This window comes from Dipteris shenzhenensis, chromosome 9 (genome assembly GCF_047967505.1).
Source record: "Dipteris shenzhenensis isolate YYH24624 ecotype China chromosome 9, Dip_SZ_1.0, whole genome shotgun sequence".
In the NCBI taxonomy this organism is placed as follows: Eukaryota; Viridiplantae; Streptophyta; class Polypodiopsida; order Gleicheniales; family Dipteridaceae; genus Dipteris; species Dipteris shenzhenensis.
Genome location: NC_141604.1, coordinates 51,043,147 through 51,062,196, shown reverse-complemented (window position 1 = coordinate 51,062,196; position 19,050 = coordinate 51,043,147). Strand labels below are relative to the sequence as shown.

The 19,050-nt window shown below is 44.4% G+C and overlaps 1 protein-coding gene across 1 annotated transcript in view; it reads right to left on the bottom strand.

The window, feature by feature from the left end:
- LOC147898799 (equilibrative nucleotide transporter 3-like) overlaps positions 1-19,050 on the bottom strand; it is a 36,352-nt gene that overhangs the window by 9,850 nt on the left and 7,452 nt on the right. The window contains exons 3-6 of the mRNA XM_087378888.1: positions 16,476-16,631; positions 16,158-16,301; positions 15,960-16,065; positions 864-1,039 (exon numbers count right to left, since the gene is read on the bottom strand). Of these exons, the coding sequence (XP_087235014.1) occupies positions 864-1,039; positions 15,960-16,065; positions 16,158-16,301; positions 16,476-16,631 (582 nt within the window). The remainder of the gene's footprint in view (positions 1-863; positions 1,040-15,959; positions 16,066-16,157; positions 16,302-16,475; positions 16,632-19,050) is intronic.

Sequence of the window (19,050 nt, the reverse complement as noted above, 5' to 3'; positions counted from 1 at the left end):
GCTTCAACACGGCGCTGATGGGTGCAAACGAGGTTGCATACCTTCAGTAGGATTGGTGCCCAATCCTAGGATATTTCTAAAAACTTTCACAAAATAAAGAGAAAATAATAATGACCCTTGGGTGTGATGTAAGACTGGATAGTAATGATCTAGAGTTGAGCTCTCAAAGGGATGAGAGGTTGAAATTGGAGGCTTGCAACTAAGACTCTCTTAGAGTCATTTGAATCTCTTGCTGCCATGATTTGAATATTATATTAGCAAAACAATTTGAAAAATGGAAATCTGGATGCACTCAATAAATCCATGCTTGCTGTAATCACGCTAGTTAAATGGGCAAGTTTGAGCATGTATCTTGTACTAATGATGATAGCTTGGGGGCTCGTCCTAGCACTACAAAAATTCGGACAGTGGAAGGCATGCATCTTCACCTCGCATACAAACACATTCAAGGGACGATTAAAGAGTAGCATAGGCTTAGAGTATTTAGTGTGAATTGTCTAAATTACACGTGGCAATCAGGGGCTTATCCCACCTTACACACATCACACTTGGTCAAGGCAAGATGACAATAGAGACATAACAGTGGATTAGAGGATCAAGGTCGTTTTGACATATGGATACAAAAGAGAACCTTTTTGTAGAATCTTGTTGCGCACAGTTTCTTGGCAAATCTGTAAATTTATATTTGACAAAACTTTAACTCTCTTCCTTTACAATGAAAATGTTTGGGCACACGTGCACAAATGCATGTCGTGTGTGCGTGTGTCTACATGCATGCTTGCACGGGCGCATGACCATATCTCATGCAAGCAATTTAATACATTTTCAAGCCTATCATGCCAAATGATCCCATTGATACTTACTTTCTCAAATCCATTTGACACAACTCCTCCAGCAGCCAAGTCTGCTGCTACAGATTTTGCCCCTTCAGATGCAGCCTTTGCTCGATAGTATTTCACTATCTCAAGACGTGGATAGATATATGCATAAAGTATTATGCACATTAACACAAAAAAGGTGGAAATGAAGAAAAATGTCACTGCACATGCAACACACAGAGACAACGTGGTTAGCATAACACATATCCACCCTTCATCAGATTCCTTATAGATGTCTATTCCACCCAATCAATCTCAATCCAAGTGAAGATCTGTTATTTAATAATCCCATGGCCCCCCTTTATCTTATTTTCTTGTTGTTCACACCTCTGTGTGTGTGTGTGTGTGTGTGTGTGTGCAAATGAGGCAATCCAGCTCAGCATAGATGATGAGAGCAGCTAATCCCCCCCCTCCCTTTCTCTCTCTCTCTCTCTCTCTCTCTCTCTCCCCCCCCCCCCCACTCAGCCTCACCAAGCCCCTCCGCTCAATCCCAATCACCCCACTCAGCCTCACCAAGCCCCTCCCCTTAGCCCCCAGCCCCTCTGCACAGCCACCAGCAGCCGCTCTGCTCAGCCCCCAGCCTTTCTGCTAATCCTCACCACCCCAGCTCAGCCTCCAACTACCCTGCTCAACCTCACAGCCTCTACTCCCATCCACCTATCTACAACCCCCACTGGCTGCTGCACCCCCCTTCTGCGATCCCCTCTGCACTTACGCCACCTTTGCAGACCACCCCCCCATTAGAAAAAAGCGGACCTCATTTTGGGGCCTTGTAAGAAATTCATGATTTTCTTATTTTCTTGGCAAAATTAAAAAGTTCTAGAGTGAGAAGCACAACTTTATACGGTCGAGCATTCAATCGGAAATATAAATTGTGAAACAGATAAACTAACATTTGAAGCTCTCACTCGAGCATTTTTTAGTGTCATAAATGCTACGTCCAAGGACCCAAATGGTTTTCTACTACTTTGGTGCGAAATTTGGTGGTTTTGGCATCACTATTGTGTCAGGAGCAGGCAAAAACCCCTAAAATGACTTTTGAATCTCTAAATTTGGCCTCCTGGAGGATTCAAAATGACCAAAACGGGTGCCTAACAGGAGTGTGCTTAAGAAAGCGATCCACGGCAAAAGTCATTTAAGGGGTTTTTGCCTGCTCCGGACACAATGGTGATGCCAAAAGCAGGGCCAACTGCCCAAATCACTTTCTTAAGCACACTCCTGTCAGGCGTCAGTTTTGGTCATTTTGACCCCTCTAGGAGGCCAAAATGAGTGATTCAAAAGTTGTTTCAGGGGTTTTCACTTGCTCCGGACACAATGGTGGTGCCAAAACCACCAAATTCCGCACCAAAATAGTAGAAATCCACTGTGAGTCGCTGCTCAATTGCATAGACGGCCATTGTGATCGTTGGCCAATTGGCCGACATCTTTGCACCTCTAATGGTGAATATCATCTTTGCTTTAGAGGAACACTGCATTGAAGTATGCTATAATCGGAACCCTTTGATCTATGAGAAGACTATGCCTAGCCTTTCTCAGCACCTATAATGGCGAATGTCGTCTTTGCTTTAGAGGAACACTGCATTGAAGTATGCTATAATTGGAACCCTTTGATCTATGAGAAGACTATTTCTCACATGGTTCTCACCAGCCATAGATATTGTCCTTCTTTTTATGAATTGAAAGTATATTACGCCTCAAAATTTACAAGGAACAAGCAGCTTCAAATAACTTGTCTTACAACCCAATGCATACTTCACAAGTAAGATAAAACCCCAACGTGATGGGGGGAGATCAATCTTGTCCTTCTCAATCCATCTTGAGGTGGCCTCAACCCCAGTATGTTTTGAACGTCCATTTAAGAGGTTTGAGAAATCTCACGAAATCTCAAGGTGGGATAGGCCAAAAAGGCTAAGGAGCGAATTCCTTAAAAGAAAAGGGATCCAAGGGTAATCCAAACATATTTCCTCGGCCTGTGCCGTAGGATGGACAATGGACTGCTGAGTAGATGGCACAATTAGTCCCTGAATAGCAGCCTATGCAAGGTTTTGGAGTTGGCATGCAGGGCCCAAATCAGAATTTTCAGTTTGCAAACATGGGGCAGCAAGCTTTTCCTTATGCAGGAGCTCACACAAGATATTTTGGGGGAGGATCTATTTCAAGCTATGGCTGGTCAAGCTGGAGGAGGCCTGGTATGTATCGGTGGTTATGCAATGGGTTTCCATCAGGGTATGCAAAGTATGTATGTTTGGGGGTATGCAGCCCAATATGAGGTAGGTATGCAAGGGATGATGGGAAATCCTGCTAGTGTGCCAAATATGCCAAGTTCTGGGACTGTCGTGCATAACACAGCAGTGGGTTGTGACAAAGCCAGCTTATCCTGATTCCTTTGTTGAAACCCCCTGTGTATGACGATCTAACTCCGAAGGGAAAAGGAAAAGATTTCAAAGAGGGAGGCTTTGCCGTCAAATTCGAAACCTCCAACGGTGTGCAGAAAGACTGAAAGCTTTAATTTTCCTGCAACAATTTGATGCAGGCTATTCACGGGGCAATTCTATAGAGTCATCCAAGATTAGAAAGGCTGCTACTTTCTTAAAAGGGAATGAGTTCAAGCAGGTGTTTTCAGCTTCATGGCTGAACACCACCTTTGAGGTTGATGTTATGACAGCCTGGCATAATTTAAACGCAGCCAGCTGCCATAATCTCGAAGAGTATAATAAGAATTGTTGCCTATTAGTTCATATCAACATGTGACACTGGCTGAATAGATTGAGAAGTACTGTTGGACCATGGTATAGATATAGTGCCAGGCAGTAGCCCGCCTAACAAGCCACCTTACAAGGTTAGTGCAGCCCAACAGGCAGAAATAATGAGTCAGGTCAAAGACCTTTTGGAGAAGGGGTTGATTCATCCCAGTCATGGTTGTCAGAAACGTCAGGTGCAAAACATTAGGTACGTTTTAGGGTCGAGTACCTAAACTTAAGAAACTTTAGAAACGTATAAATAAATAAATAAATAAATTATATATATATATATATATATATATATATATATATAAGATATCTTATTAGTTATTAGTAATTTATAGTAGATACTGAAATGCATCATGCTGCATGTGCCATGGTCCATGCACATTGCACTTATTACTAGAACATACATGATACATCATACAATATACAAAATCCAAGGCAAGTACTCAAAACTTTGCTGAGGGCAGGCTAAAAGCACACAGGGCTCCAAGATCAACACACAGGATTGCAAGATTCATGCGTCAAGCAGCTCGAGGTGTTGGAAATGGCGCCATACGACGTACAGCCGTCGATCTTAACCCAAGGTGCAATTTTTGGGCAAAAGCCCTAAATTTTAAGGCAGGTTTCTAAAGTTTCTAACATTTCTAACCTTTTTTTTTTCCCCAAGAAAAGTACTTCATTAAGTATGAATAAAAACCGCAGAGCAAGCTCAAGTGCAAGAGTACATCATGTCAAGCATGAGAAAAAACAGCTCAGAATGAGCAAACAAAAATCCCGGGTGGCAGCTGAAAATGCCACCTCATCCCTGAAGGAGAGTCAGAGAAGAAAGGACAATCCTTCCAGACTCTGAGAAAAGCAACCCTCCTAGCAGTAGCAGTCTTGGAGGTTCCCTGTATGTTCGCCCAAATGGCCATCAAAGTGTGTATAGTATCTGTCCAGATACTGGCCATAGTCTGAGAAGGGTGAACCTGGGAGTCTTCCAAAGTCTCTGTACATTTGGCTCTCCAAATATGCCATGCTATGATACTAGCCAGAATCTCCCAGGATGTGTCTACAGAAGCGTAGGGAGCTCTGAATGGAGTAAACGGAACATCCCGGAGGAAGCATGACTCCACAAGATGTCGTCGAACAAAGAAAGTTGTGTTCGTGTCATGTCCCTCAAAGAAAGCCTATGGACCAGTGAGTGACAACCAAGCAACTGATCCCTAGGTCATGAAGAAGGGTGCTCTATGAAAAGTGCAAAGTATCCTAGCAACACCCTTCCAAACTGTCCTCACCTGAGTGCACTCCCAAAGGCAGTGCTACACTGACTCAACTGCTGAGTGGCATCGAGGACATGTAGAGTCAGCCCTGAACCTAGATCTCCACAGGTTCACTGCAATCCCTCCATGAATAGTAAGCCAGATGAATAACGTGATTTTCCTATTCCTGAGGGAATTCCAAAGTCTCCTCCAAAAATTTTTCTGCATCTCTGCAGAAATCTGAAAAGTATCCCAATGAGGAGCTCTAGAGGGCCTCCAGTCCCTATAACTGAGCTGGAATCTCCTGGCATTTCTGACCGTGTAACGAAAGAAAGGGATGCTCTTCTCTCGGTGCCCTGCAACTATCCACTCCCATTCCCCTGGATCCCACTACGAGGATCTAATAGGGGAACCTCCATACAGGCAAAGCCTCCAAGATCCAATAGCCAAGAGAACGGGATATGGATCAAGCTACCAGTGTGAGTCTCTCCCCATCTCCATGTATCCTGCAATCCTGGCAGGCTGAAAAGGAGCCTCCAAAAGAATGTCCTCTGAAGATCTGTGGAGTCTGCCTCCTACATGAACCTGAAAGACAAGGGTATCCTCATGTGCATCCCGCAAGGCTATAACCTGCAAAGGGATATCTGTCCTCGAAAAAGCCCCCAACCAGGTGGACTCAGAAATAGGCAAATGGTATGTATCCATCCACTCCACTGGTATGGTTGCATCTATCTGCTGCATCCTGGCTGCACTTCCTCTGAGGTGACTAACTGAACAAGCTCTCTAATCCTTTGGAAGCATCCTGAAAGCTTTCCAAGCACCCACCGTGGATGCAGGTCCCAACTCCCATCTAGACCACTGCAGGCAGTAAGAGCGGTCCTGAACTCTATGTTGGTGAAGCGTGCATCAAGTGAGGCTCTCATACCTCTACCCACCGACATAGGAATAAGCTGCCAAATAACCTGTCTAGCATCATCTCTGGCCAGTGAATCAGGATCTGCAGTCACAAGGGAGGCATAGTAATCTAAAGCAATCTGCAAGACGGCATCTAGATGTGTCTGAAGTATCCCATCTGAGTCAACAAGCTGCGAAACACTCTCTCTACTATGTCTAGGGCCGAGAGTAGAGAAGAACTGCTTGTTGACTCTACCTCCAATCTGCGTCCAGAAAGACTCTCTCGCGTGAAAGGCATACTCTGCTCTTTGATCTAAAAGTGACTGCTGATGGAGCCCTTGCTGCAGCAAGGCGCTCTTGAATCCAAGCATCTGTAGGCTGTTTCTGCTCCTCTCTGAAGAGCTGCCAGCTGCTGTCAAATGGCAATCTGTCTCCTACGAATCTCATCTCTCCTAATACTAGTAACTGAATGATAAAAGCTGCTAATATTAGTGACGGCTGCAGCCACATCTGACGGCGACAGTTGCCCATCTTGCAGGTGAGAATTCCCAATCCATAGCACTGCCTCTGTGAGGACCTCCTCTGCGTAGAGGGCATTTGAAATCTTGATACTGGCAGAGCGGCCTCTCGCCCGAGGCTCTGAAACCACCAAAACCACCGGAAAATGATCTGAAGTGACACCCCTATGCTTATGCATACAGTCTCACCTCTCTCTAGTGCCCAATCATCCACATAAAATCTGTCAATCCGTGCATGGATAGGCATCCTTACTCTCCTGTTCGACCAAGAAAACAGAAGAGACTGTGGCTGAGTGTCAAAAGCATCGTCATACCAAATATCTCTACCACTCAACTGAAAAAGGAAGGCATCCCCCCATGCTGCTCTCTCCAAGGAGTGAATGCCACCTTCCCTACCCCCTCTTTTGTTTGAAGGCATTTCAACCATGTTGAAATCACCCCCAATAATCCAAGAATCTCCAATATGTGACCAAGAGAGCAACTCCTTCCAAAGGAGGACATGATCCCCTCTCAAGTTGGGTAGGTTAAGGAAGCCAACCTTACGCCCACCAATGATCAAAATAACCCACTCTGCTCTAGAGGGGACTATGACTTCATGTCCAATGACCAAGGGGAGCATCGAAGAAGAGATAGAAATGCAAATACCTCCCCTGGTGCCCAAGGCAGGTGACCAAAAAGTATGGCCAGAAAGAAGCTTACCTGATTTGGCACAATCTCTACCATCCAGCTTATGCTCTTGGGGCATAAGGATATCAATGGAACCACCTGAAATACCTGGATAGAGTTGGTTACGAATCAGCTGTCTACGGCGGCAATGAGGTATGCCACCGAGGCCCCGAACGTTCCAACTAACAATCCTCATCGACGGGAGGAGGAGGCCGGGTGAAAGGTCCTACCCGCCTGGTGGTGGAGAAAATCCTCTCCTAAGAAAGAGTCCTCCTGTTACGCTCTAGCCGAGGTAGCATGACCTCGGAAGAATCAGTCGACATTTCCCTTAAAGGATCTATCTTTGTAATATATTTGTTTGTGCTTCATGTAAATGATCGGGAGGGAATTAATGTCAAGGTCCTAGGTGAGGGCTGATAGCACCAGACTAGGTAGATCTAAGGCCAAGGGCCTAATGCAAAGATTGTGCCTAGGGGCAAAGGATTTAATGCATCCCAAGAGAGGGGTGAAATGTTGCATTAGGAAGGCCCTATATGGATGACATGTGGCATCTAGATCCATCTAGGGAGATGGGGCTTGTTGAGGCTAGAGAGAGAAGAGAAGGATTTCACGTATGTTTTTAGCGATCGGAATTTCTCTGTCTGCTCGTTAGCATCAGCAAGGTTGGCTGGGAGGAAAGACATGGTGCTGCTCCCGTGATTTGCAGTATGAATTAGATAGTTAGTCTTTACATTTGGTATCAGAGCTCAAGGTTAGGAGTTCAGGAAAGGACTAATGAACAGCGCGGTGGTCCTCTGGCGCCGGCTTACGGACTGGCTGAGGCATCGATCGGCGCTGGCCTACGAACGGGCCTACGCAAGCTAGTAGAGGGAAGGCCTATAGCATAGGTGGCGACTCGATGGCTAGTAATCTGCGACGTCCACGAATTAAGAAAGGGGACTGTTGGCGCTCCCGTAACTACAACGGAAGGGGTGGGCGTAACAGTAACTCGAGAATTAGGGAGACCCTTCGATGTTGATTGCCCGTGACGACGGACAGCAACAGCTCGTGAGCAAGGAGACCATTTGACACGAATAGCCCAACAGACAAAGGAAGAGGCCTTCGATGATTCAGCGAAGGTGACGCAGAATAGCAGAGGTGTGTTCGGGATTGGTGCACGTAAGCTGTGACCTGGAGCGCAGAGGCGACGCAGATAGCGTGGAGCGCTAGTCGACAGACAACTGTCCCACGTATTCCGAAATTGGCTAGCAAGCGGGGAAGCTGTGACTGCAGACTGTTGGCGGGATCTGCATGGAATCAAAAAGGCTGTGACGAAACCGTTGATAACCAGGGAGCTCTCTTTGACCTCCATCAGTTTCGTGTTTTTTTTCTTCTTGATTTAGTCGGGTGATGCTCTACTTTCATAGATAGGATCTTGAGAGTGATCAGCCTGCATGAGGCTTTGATGTTGTAGCAGGGACAGATTATGCCCGTGCATATGCCTATGTGCTACAGTTTGAGTTTATTTGCAGGAGCTTCCCTAGGATAGGGAAAAGCGCCATTTGGGATATATGCCTGTGTCAAATGCCTAGTCAGTGTGCATGTGGGATTGCAGGAATTCCCTAGTATAGGGAATTGTGTCAGACTGTTAGTACACTGAATTGTGTCAGCTTGTAAATACAGCTTTCTAGCAGTGGTTTTTTTATTTTATTTTATTTTTTTAAAAAAACCCACAAATCAAAACAAAACAAAACAAAGTAAAACACCCATTGAACTGAATGGAAGCAGAAGAAGGAGCTTCTAGGAGGGACCCTGGTGAATCAAGAGTCCGGCCGACCCAGCAGGTGTCGCGCCCAGTAGCTCACACTTTATCTGGCAGGATTGCATTGCTGGAGGATGCCTTGCAACAGTTGTTAGCGCAGCAATTACAGGCCAATGCAGGGCAGTCCGAACTTAGGAGAGCGATACACAGTATGTCTGCCAGACCTTCTCGAGAGGAGAAAGGAAAGGCTCCATGGAACCGGAGTCTAGTGTCCATACGGTCGAGCCTAGGAAGGCTAAAGTGCCAAATATTGCCAATTACAGACCGGAAAAGTATTATGGTCAGATGAACGACCGTAGCTCCGATGTCATTGAGACCTGGTTACACAAATGGGACGAGGCGTTCGCCATTTGTGAAATCAGAAATGACATCAAGAAGATCCGCGAGGCCACCCACATGTTTAGTGAGGCAGCGGATCGGTGGTGGATTAAACAACAAAAAGATGGTATAGCATCCACTACCTGGGAGGGGCTTAAAAGAGAGTTCAAGAAACACTTCTTACCTCCTGACGAAGCATCCCGAGCTTGGGATCAATATAGGAACCTTCGTCAGAGAAATTTATCAGTGGCAGAATACACTGATAAGTTTCGAGAGAGTGTAATGAAGGTTGACGAACCCCTGCCTCAATCAATCCAAATGAAAGATTTCATATTTCGATTGAATGATCGAATAAAAATGGAAGTTCGGGCTAAGTACGCGAACACGTTAGATGATGCAATAGCTATAGCCCTGAACTATGAGGATGCCAAGGGCAGCAAGCCAAGTGGGTTTGCACAGGTCGGAACCCAGTATGGGTATCCGAAAAAATCTGGGTTTAAGAAGAAATGGACTAGTAGAGGGAGTGGTTCTCAGCCGAGTGGTCAAGCCAAGGAGGCGAAACCGGCTGAAACTCCTAAACCAAGTACCACCATTGGAGTGAAGAGGAAAGTAACCCCAATGGCAGCCCGGGCTTGGTCCAAGTCTCCCTTGAACCCAGAACAAAGGAAAAAAGCGAGGAGAGAAGGCTTATGTTTTGGTTGCCTTCAGCCTCATCAGTGGAAGGATTGTCCACGTAACAAAGATCGTCGGATGGCTGAGATGGTGATCTCAGAGTGCGACCTGAAGATGGAGGGAAGTCCCAGAGCTGAAGAGATGCAGATTCAACTAGCGGGATCTTCTCAGAGGTTAGTACCTTGTTTGTTATGCGTGTCTGTTGCTAAGCTAGTGACGAGTGCACCTGATAACATCCTATCTAAGCCCGCAGCAACGGGGTATACAGCCTTTAATGATATGGAGTTAGTTAAAATGAAAGGGCAAGTGGCCAATCATGATGTCATTGTGTTGTTTGACTCGGCGTCAACTCACAATGTGATTAACTCCAAGCTTGTGAAGAGGCTGAAATTAAAAACAAGTCCATCTGACTATGCGTATACAGTCAGGATGGCAGATGGAAGTTCAACTGAAGTATGGGACCAAAGGGTTACCCAGTTGGAGCTTCGAATTCAGGACTATGCTGAGAAGCTTGATTTTGAAATTACCAAGCTTGCTCATGCGGATATAGCCCTGGGTATGGCGTGGCATTCTAGGAAGAATCCAGCCATTGATTGGAAAAAGCACGTATATCAATTCAAGATGAATGATGTGCTTTATGTCTTGCGAGGTGAAAAAGATATACCTCAGGGACCGTTGGTTTCCGTGATGGAAATCCAAAAAGCTCAAGTAGAGTTTTTATTCCTTTGCACAGCATCGGTAGAGCCGGTTGATGATTCTTCGGCTAGCACTGATGTTACGCAAAGTGGTGAGATGGCCAAGCTGGCTAATCTTATAACAGAGGAGTTCTCTGAATGTTTTAGGGATGAACTACCTTATGGGTTACCTCCAGAGCGGAAAGTTCAGCATAAGATTGAACTGATCCCAGGGGCAGAACCTGTAAATAGACCTCCCTATAGAATGAGTTTTATTGAAGAGGCGGAGGTGCGTAGACAACTGGAAGAATACCTCAAGTTGGGGCAGATTCAACCAAGTTTCTCACCTTTTGCTTTGCCAGTGATATTAAAGAAGAAAAAGGATGATACGTTTCGCCTCTGTATAGATTACAGAGCATTGAATAATATCACTGTTAAGCACAGGTATCCGATGGCTCGGATTGATGATTTGCTAGATGCATTACATGGAGCCATGTTCAGCAAGATAGATCTTAAGTGTGGCTACCATCAGATCCGGATTAGAGCCGAGGATGTGCATAAAACCGCTTTCAGAAGCAGGTTTGGTCATTATGAGTTTTTGGTAATGCCCTTCGGACTTACCAATGCTCCAGCGGCCTTCGTCATGCTTATGAACGATTTGCTACGTCCGTATATCGGAAAGTTAGTAGTACATTTTATTGACGATATCCTGATATTCAGTAAAAGTATTACTGAGCATCGTCAACACTTAAGAGTAGTGTTCAGTACTTTGAGGAAAGCCATTCTTTATGTAAATAAAAAGAAAACTATACTGTGTATGGTTAGGCTTGAATATTTAGGGTTCATAATTACTCCACAGGGGGTAGAAATGGATCCGAAGAAAGTGGTTGCGATACTAACTTGGCCAATCCCTCAGAGTCTAACCGTGTTGCGATCATTCTTGGGATTTGTCCAGTTTTATAGAAGGCATATCGAAGGATATTCTGGAATAGTATTGCCATTGACTGATCTAACCTCAGATAAAGTACCTTTTATTTGGGGACAGAATCAACAAGAAAGTTTTAACACCATAAAACAAGCCGTGGTCTCAGGACCGGTGTTAAAAATAGTTGATACCCAGAAACCGTTGTTCCTAGAAACCGATGCAAGTAGCATTGCGGTAGGAGCAGTTCTCCTTCAAGAGGGAAGGCCAGTAGCCTTTGAAAGCAAGAAGCTTTCTCCCTCTCAAGGAATTGGCCAACTCATGAATTGGAGTTGTATGCTGTTATCCATGCTTTGAAAACATGGAGGCATTATTTGTATGGTTCAGAGTTTTATGTGGATGTGGATCATGATACTCTGAAACATTTTTGTAAACAGCCTGACTTGAGGGGCCGCCAAGCTATCATGCAGGAGTTTAATTTAACGATTCGGTACCGAAGAGGAAAAGACAATAAGGTTGCTGATGTGTTGTCTCTCATTATGCACAACCTGAGTTTCATGGTATTAGAGAGTGCTCTAATGACCGAGATTAGAGAAACTCAAAAGGTGGACGAGTTTGTCCGGAGCTTATGGCCTAAGGCTCATGTGTTAAAACCCGGGGAAAATGAAAAGGATGACCTGGCATCCAGAAAAGGCCAAACTTATGCAAGATATACCATAAGGGATGGTATGCTAAAAAGAAATGGCAAGGTTGTAGTACCTAGTCAGAATGATCTCAAGCAGAGAGTCATTCGACAGTGCCATGATAGCCCATGTGCGGGACATCCAGGGGTCGAGAAGACATATGATCTCGTGAAGCGAGATTTCTTTTGGCCAAAGATAAAAAAGCATATTCATGAATATGTGACACGGTGTTTCTCGTGTCAGGTAAATAAGGCCGAGCGGGTGAAGCCACTCGGACTTCTACAGCCCTTGGAGATACCACTAGCTAAGTGGGAGAGCATTTCCATGGACTTTATTATAGGGCTGCCTACAACACAAGGAGGGTATGATTCTATCCTTGTGGTGGTTGATCGTCTAACCAAGATGGCTCACTTCATTCCGACTAGAGAGTCTGTTAGTGCCCCGCAAGTGGCGGATTTGTTCATTAGACATATATTTCGTCTGCATGGATTGCCTAGATCCATAGTGTCAGACCGAGATGTCAGATTTACCGGTCATTTTTGGACAGCGGTATTTGAGACACTAAGGACTGAGTTGGGAATGAGTAGTGGGGATCATCCTGAGACGGATGGTCAGACGGAGAGAGTCAACCAGACTTTAGAGGATATGCTGAGAGCATATGTGTCATTGAGGCAACATACGTGGGACAAGTGGTTGCCATTGTTGGAGTTCGCCTACAATGATAGAAAACATTCCTCTACCGGGTTCAATCCGTTTGAGCTGAACTATGGTTATAGACCAGCAAATCCAACTATAGTTGGAGTATCTCAGAAAGTGCCTAGTGCCGCGAACTTTGTAGTTCAGATGCGGGAGATGCTAGCACTTGCGAGAGCTAATATCCGCTAGGCTATGGATAGAGCCAAGGTGTATGCGGATGAAAACCGGTCTATAAGAGTATTTAAGGATGGAGAAAAAGTTTTTCTCAGAGTTCCTTTGCACTCGAAGTCATTGACTTCAGGAGAGTGTGCTAAGTTATCACCTCGATACTGTGGGCCGTGGTTAATTCTAAAGAGAATAGGCAGTGTAGCCTATAAATTAGAATTGCCACAGGGGTGTAAGGTGCACCCGGTTTTTCATGTTTCGTGCTTAAAGAAATTTTCACATACAGGTGACTCACTAATCGAAGGTGTGGTTTTGTTTCAGGAGATAGAGGATAATGCGCGGCGCAAACCAACAAGAATCCTGGACCAAGGAACAATGCAAATACGAAATCGGAAGATACCCACGGTGTTGGTTGCATGGCATGGTCAGCCTCTATCCAAAACTACCTGGGAATCCGTATATCAGTTGTGGAGAGTGTTCCCAGATTTTATCATCGAGGACGCTGGGAAGGAATGTTACGCTCTAGCCGAGGTAGCATGACCTCGGAAGAATCAGTCGACATTTCCCTTAAAGGATCTATCTTTGTAATATATTTGTTTGTGCTTCATGTAAATGATCGGGAGGGAATTAATGTCAAGGTCCTAGGTGAGGGCTGATAGCACCAGACTAGGTAGATCTAAGGCCAAGGGCCTAATGCAAAGATTGTGCCTAGGGGCAAAGGATTTAATGCATCCCAAGAGAGGGGTGAAATGTTGCATTAGGAAGGCCCTATATGGATGACATGTGGCATCTAGATCTATCTAGGGAGATGGGGCTTGTTGAGGCTAGAGAGAGAGGAGAAGGATTTCACGTATGTTTTTAGCGATCGGAATTTCTCTGTCTGCTCGTTAGCATCAGCAAGGTTGGCTGGGAGGAAAGACATGGTGCTGCTCCCGTGATTTGCAGTATGAATGAGATAGTTAGTCTTTACACCTCCTGTCAAGTGGAGGGAAATAAACTGGTGGAAGAAAACCCACTCCAGCAAAGGTGGAAACCATGTCCAACGGAATCCCAATAACTGGCTCCCCCAGGGTAGAGGGTACAAACTCGTCCTCTGTCTCAAACTCTACCAAATCTGCCAGTACTGCAAAAGAGTTCCTATAGGTGGGAACTGGCATAGGAGTGCGAAGAATCCCTGCACCCGAGGGAGAAGGAGAAAAAACCCCCTTACCTCTATCAAGAGGTGCAAATTCAACAGTGCTGGATCTTTTGAGATGCTATGTCTCTGACCATAAGAATAAGTGGGAGCAGAATTTGCCTTTGGTTGAGTTTGCATACAACAATACAGTGCATACCACCACAAGAAAGGCTCCGTTTCAGATTGCTGAAGGGGGGAAGAAAGTCCCACCCATATTGCATACCAAAGACAAAATCTTTAAGGCAGATAAGTTTGTGGAAAACTGGGATGAAGCCTATAAAAGGTCAAGTTTGCTCTTCAGAAAACTCAAGAGAAGCAGAAAAGGGCTGTGGATAAACACTGCAGGGATATGCAGTTCATTGAGGGTGATTATGTATTGCTGCGTTTTGCTAAGAGCAGGCTGAATAGCAGCAAAGGAAAAGACAAGTTATTCCCTAGGCTAAGTTTAAGATATTATGGGCCTTCTAACGTCATTGAAAAGATCAATGACGTGGCCTACAGTTTAGAATTGCCGGATGGTTAGAGAATTCACAATGCCTTTCGTTTGAGTTTCTTGAAACCATTCCATGGTCCTATTCTAGAGGACATGCCTGTTAAGGAGCTGCCAGAGGTTGAGGAAATGGATGAGCTCCTAATTCCTAAGCAGATGCTGCAGCATAAGGAAAGAAAAGTTCGAGATAAAGTATCACGTCACTATTTGGTGAAGTTTAAGAAATATTCTTCAACACATGCAAAGTGGTTGGAGGAAGGAGAGTTGGCAGATGTACCCTAGGTTTTGCAGCTTTATTTCAAACCTTTTCAGCTTGAGTCGACCTTGGTTGAGGCTCATTCAGGTTCAACAGGGCGCACGTCCAGAGTATTTCCTGATACTCAAGAGGGAGTAGTACCTCCGCCTCCTTGTGATGGACATGCCTAGATGTCTAGAAGTCGCTTGGTAACACGCTATGTTTCACCCGAGGTACTGATCTAAGAGTATATCTACCGTGGGACCTCTATGACCAGTCAGTTGGATGTGTTTGCATTGATGTATTATTTGTTGTCCATGGCTCTACGGATTATATATACAATGTTGGTTTTAAGGTGCATGCGAACATATGTGAATCTGATCAATTCCTTTGTTCATGTACTTCCTCATTGGATGGCAATCAAGGACGTTTGCCTTGTGTCAAGAGGGGGGTATGTCATGAGGACGTGATTTTATTTTTAAATTAATGCTTTAATTGACAAAGATAATGCTTCAGCAAACAATGTGGCTGAAGAGTAGTCTTTTCTTGTATGGATCTATAAACCCAATCTAAAGCATAGTTCAACGAGTGTGAGCAATACTGTAAATGCACTTTGGTATCTTGACAATGGTGCATCAAAGCACATTACTTCCAATTGTTGATTTGCAACCTGCTCCTGTTGGCAAAACTGTCTCTTATGCCAATAACTCTTCTTATCCTGTGAAGGGAGAAGATTATTATGTCGCTAGATGATACTAACTTGTGTCTTCTAGACATCTTTTATGTTCCAGGCATAAAAAATAATATGCTTTCTATTTCCTCTTTTGGCAGAAGATGAGCAGTGATAGGAGATATATTGTACTTGGGGACTCTACTGCTAGGACGAATGGATCTACAAGCAGGGATCCTGGATTTTCAGACCCAGCATGACACAAAGAAGATCTAGCCCCTGAATGAGTAAAAGGAAAATAGAAGTCAATTTTTATTAACCAAATAAAATTGTATTAGGGCTCCCTGTTCAGACATACCTGCAGTACAGTCAGCATAGCAAGAAGACACACGATTTATTTCATCACCCTCAATGGATTCAAACCATGTTGCGCACAAAATATGATATGCAAAAGACACAAGCAGGGCATGTGAAATCAAACATGTATAAAAGAAAGGGTTGCAGAAGCTCACAAGCCCCCTTTCGAAGCCCATCTTGTGAATTCTCAAAAGATGCCTTCGTGATCATGCGCAAAATGGATGTGGCAGTCCCTGAGGCAGCTAATCCTGCAGAGAAAGACTGCACTATTCCAAGTGAGGTATATCAAGCAGAGATGCACAAACTCACAGAATAAGAAACATTCCAAGTGTTGGTAACTTAATGGTTATGACCTGCAGAAACTCAGGCTGCATGAAAGATAGGTCTCCAGTCATGCCCCCTTGAACGTGCGCATCTGCAATCCCAAATAGAGCACTCGCAAGACAGATCCCAACAAATGTTCCAACACCACCATGTCCAGAAGTTGCTAAGTCCAACTGTGCACAAGAAAATTAACAGAACACTTCTGAAATTATTTTTGAACCTGACATGTAGATAAAATAACTGCATTTGACAGTGGACACCATTCGAAAGGAATCCATCAAACTGTAAGTACGAAGATTAAAACAAGAGCAATATCATTAAAATAGGAGTAAGTTGGACATACTTACAACAGGAACATATAGAGAACTGAAAAAAAAAAGAGAATATCCAAATATAATACGCAATCGAGTGTTGATTCGAGCTTCATTGTACGCCAGTATAGAAAGTGTGAACAAAGCAAAAGGCTGATATACCAGTGTCAACACCCTTGTCGGGTGAAAATGCTGCAGGAAACCAGACTGAAGAAGTCAATAATTTACATCACCTTCTGGATTAGAGTATAAGCTAGGCCTGACAAGACACATTTGGCACAGAACAACAGTTAAACGGATGCAAATTTTCCATAGCATATCACAGACTTTGACATAGGAATGCAAAATATGGAACAAATGTTTCTATAGAAAATTGTTAGCATACATCCAGAATTCAACAGGACCATAGATTGATTTGCACATATGTTGTCAGAAATTCGATGGCTATGGACATAGTATGTAATGTTGTGACATAAACAAAACTGACTCTCTGACTTCTTGGGACATCATGGGTGACTGCAAAAGCAATCTCCTCCCACCTTCCTACTGCAGTGCAAACTCGCGTTTTCGACTAATCATGCATTTCAGTTACGTGTATTACTTGCAAAGCCCCCATTCTCCCTAGATAAGTCCAGAATGCCACATGTTCATTAAGTAAGGCTCCCCTTAGGGATTCTTTAAAACCCTTTTCCCTAAGCGCAATTCGTGAATAGGAATACCTAAGGCCTTTTGCCTTTAGACTCACCGAGTCATGCAAATCACCATCACCGACGACCATGACGTTAAACCCCTTTAACCATGATACGTGAACTGCAATATAGATTATTTACACTTGTTGGTTCTCTAAAGGGGAAAATACCGATTGACCCTTTCAAGATCATGTTATCTCAGCTTGAGCATAACATCCTTCCCTCTTTAGGCATCAGTATCCTCGATGATGAAATCTGGGCGATGATTGCATACTTGCATTGTTCCTCGGTCCAAGAATCACCTTGGTTTACACCTTGCATTATCCTCTATCTCCTGAAACAAAACACCCTCGATTACTGAGTCACATGTTGCAAAAACTGTTTCAAATGAGAAACATGAAACACGGGGTGCACCTTACAACCTCGTGGCAATTCCATCTATAGGCTACCTTGCCTATTCTTTTTAGAGTTAACCATGGCCCACAATGCGGGGTGATAACTGAGCACACTACCCAGCAATCCAAGACTTGGAGTGTGAGGGAACTCTAGGAAAACTTTTTCTCCTTTCTTAAACTCTCTGAAAGATCTATTTTCACCCACACTCATTTTAGCTCTATTCATAACTTGGCGGATGTTTGCTCTCACAAGTGCTAGCATCTCCCTCATCTGAAAAGAAACTTTATGAGATATTCTAACCATAGTTAGATTCGTTGGTCTATAGCCATGATTCAACTCAAACGGACTCATTCCTATGGAAGAATGTTTTCTATCAACTCCAACAATGGCAAAAACTTGTTCGATGTATGGTGCCTCAATTATACATATGCTCTCAGCATCTCTTCTAGAGTATGGTTGACTCTCTCTATCTAGCCATTCCTTTCAGGTGGATCTCCACAACTCAATCCCAACTGAGTCCTTCATGCTTCAAATACTTCAATCCAAAAATGCATGGTAAATCTAGTATCCTTGTCTGACACAATGGATCTTGGTAACCCATGCAAACGAAATATACGATTAATAAATAAATTGGCTACTTGCTGAACACTAGTAGACTTCCTAGGTGGAATGAAGTGAGCCATCTTGCTAAGACGGTCAACCATCACAAGGATAGAACCATATCCACGTCATTTCTTACCAGATGTCCACGGAAATGCTCTGCCATCTCTCTAAGGGCTGCAAAAGGCCAAGTGGCTTCAACCACTTTGCCTTAATCACTTGACACGAGAAACTGTGAGAAGTGCAGCGGAAATGAACAGAAAGAGAGAGAGAGAGCACGCCTCACACACACACCACACTAAGAGGGAGAGGGAAAAACGGAGAGAACAGTAAGTGATCTCAGGCCAAAACCCCACCAACTACTGGGGGAAAACCTCTTCTATAGATGCTCAACGTTGCTCCACAATGAGATGCCACAAACACAAGTGGGGGGGCCTATATATAGCCCCAACCCCCTAGTCGTTCAGCATGAAGCAGGGCTGACCAGCTTGCTCTGTGGGCACACCCACAACCCTAAGGGACGCCCCCTTTCTGCTCTACATAAGGGGATCTGCCCTCTAGCCAACTTGCAAGGGGGCCTATAGCCGACCCCCTTGCCCTATATACAAGGCTGGCACGCAGCCCTACTGCACATCTCGTAGTCGACCCCCTCTTGTTAGAAATGACCCAACAGAGGGTACACACAATGGAAGACTGATAGTATTGCCCAGGAGCTCACACAGTATGGTGTAGGGTGTGGAATCACAGACTTCTTAACTTAATGTGTAAAGATGTGCAAGCCAGTAAACAGACAATGCTCAGAAACAAATATAGAAGCAACTCTTTATATTTCCACAAAGTAGGACAGGATACAATACCAAAAGGTTTTCCTACTAAATGTCAAGCACTTCTAGATCTTTGAGCCCACGTGCTCCATGACTGTGAGT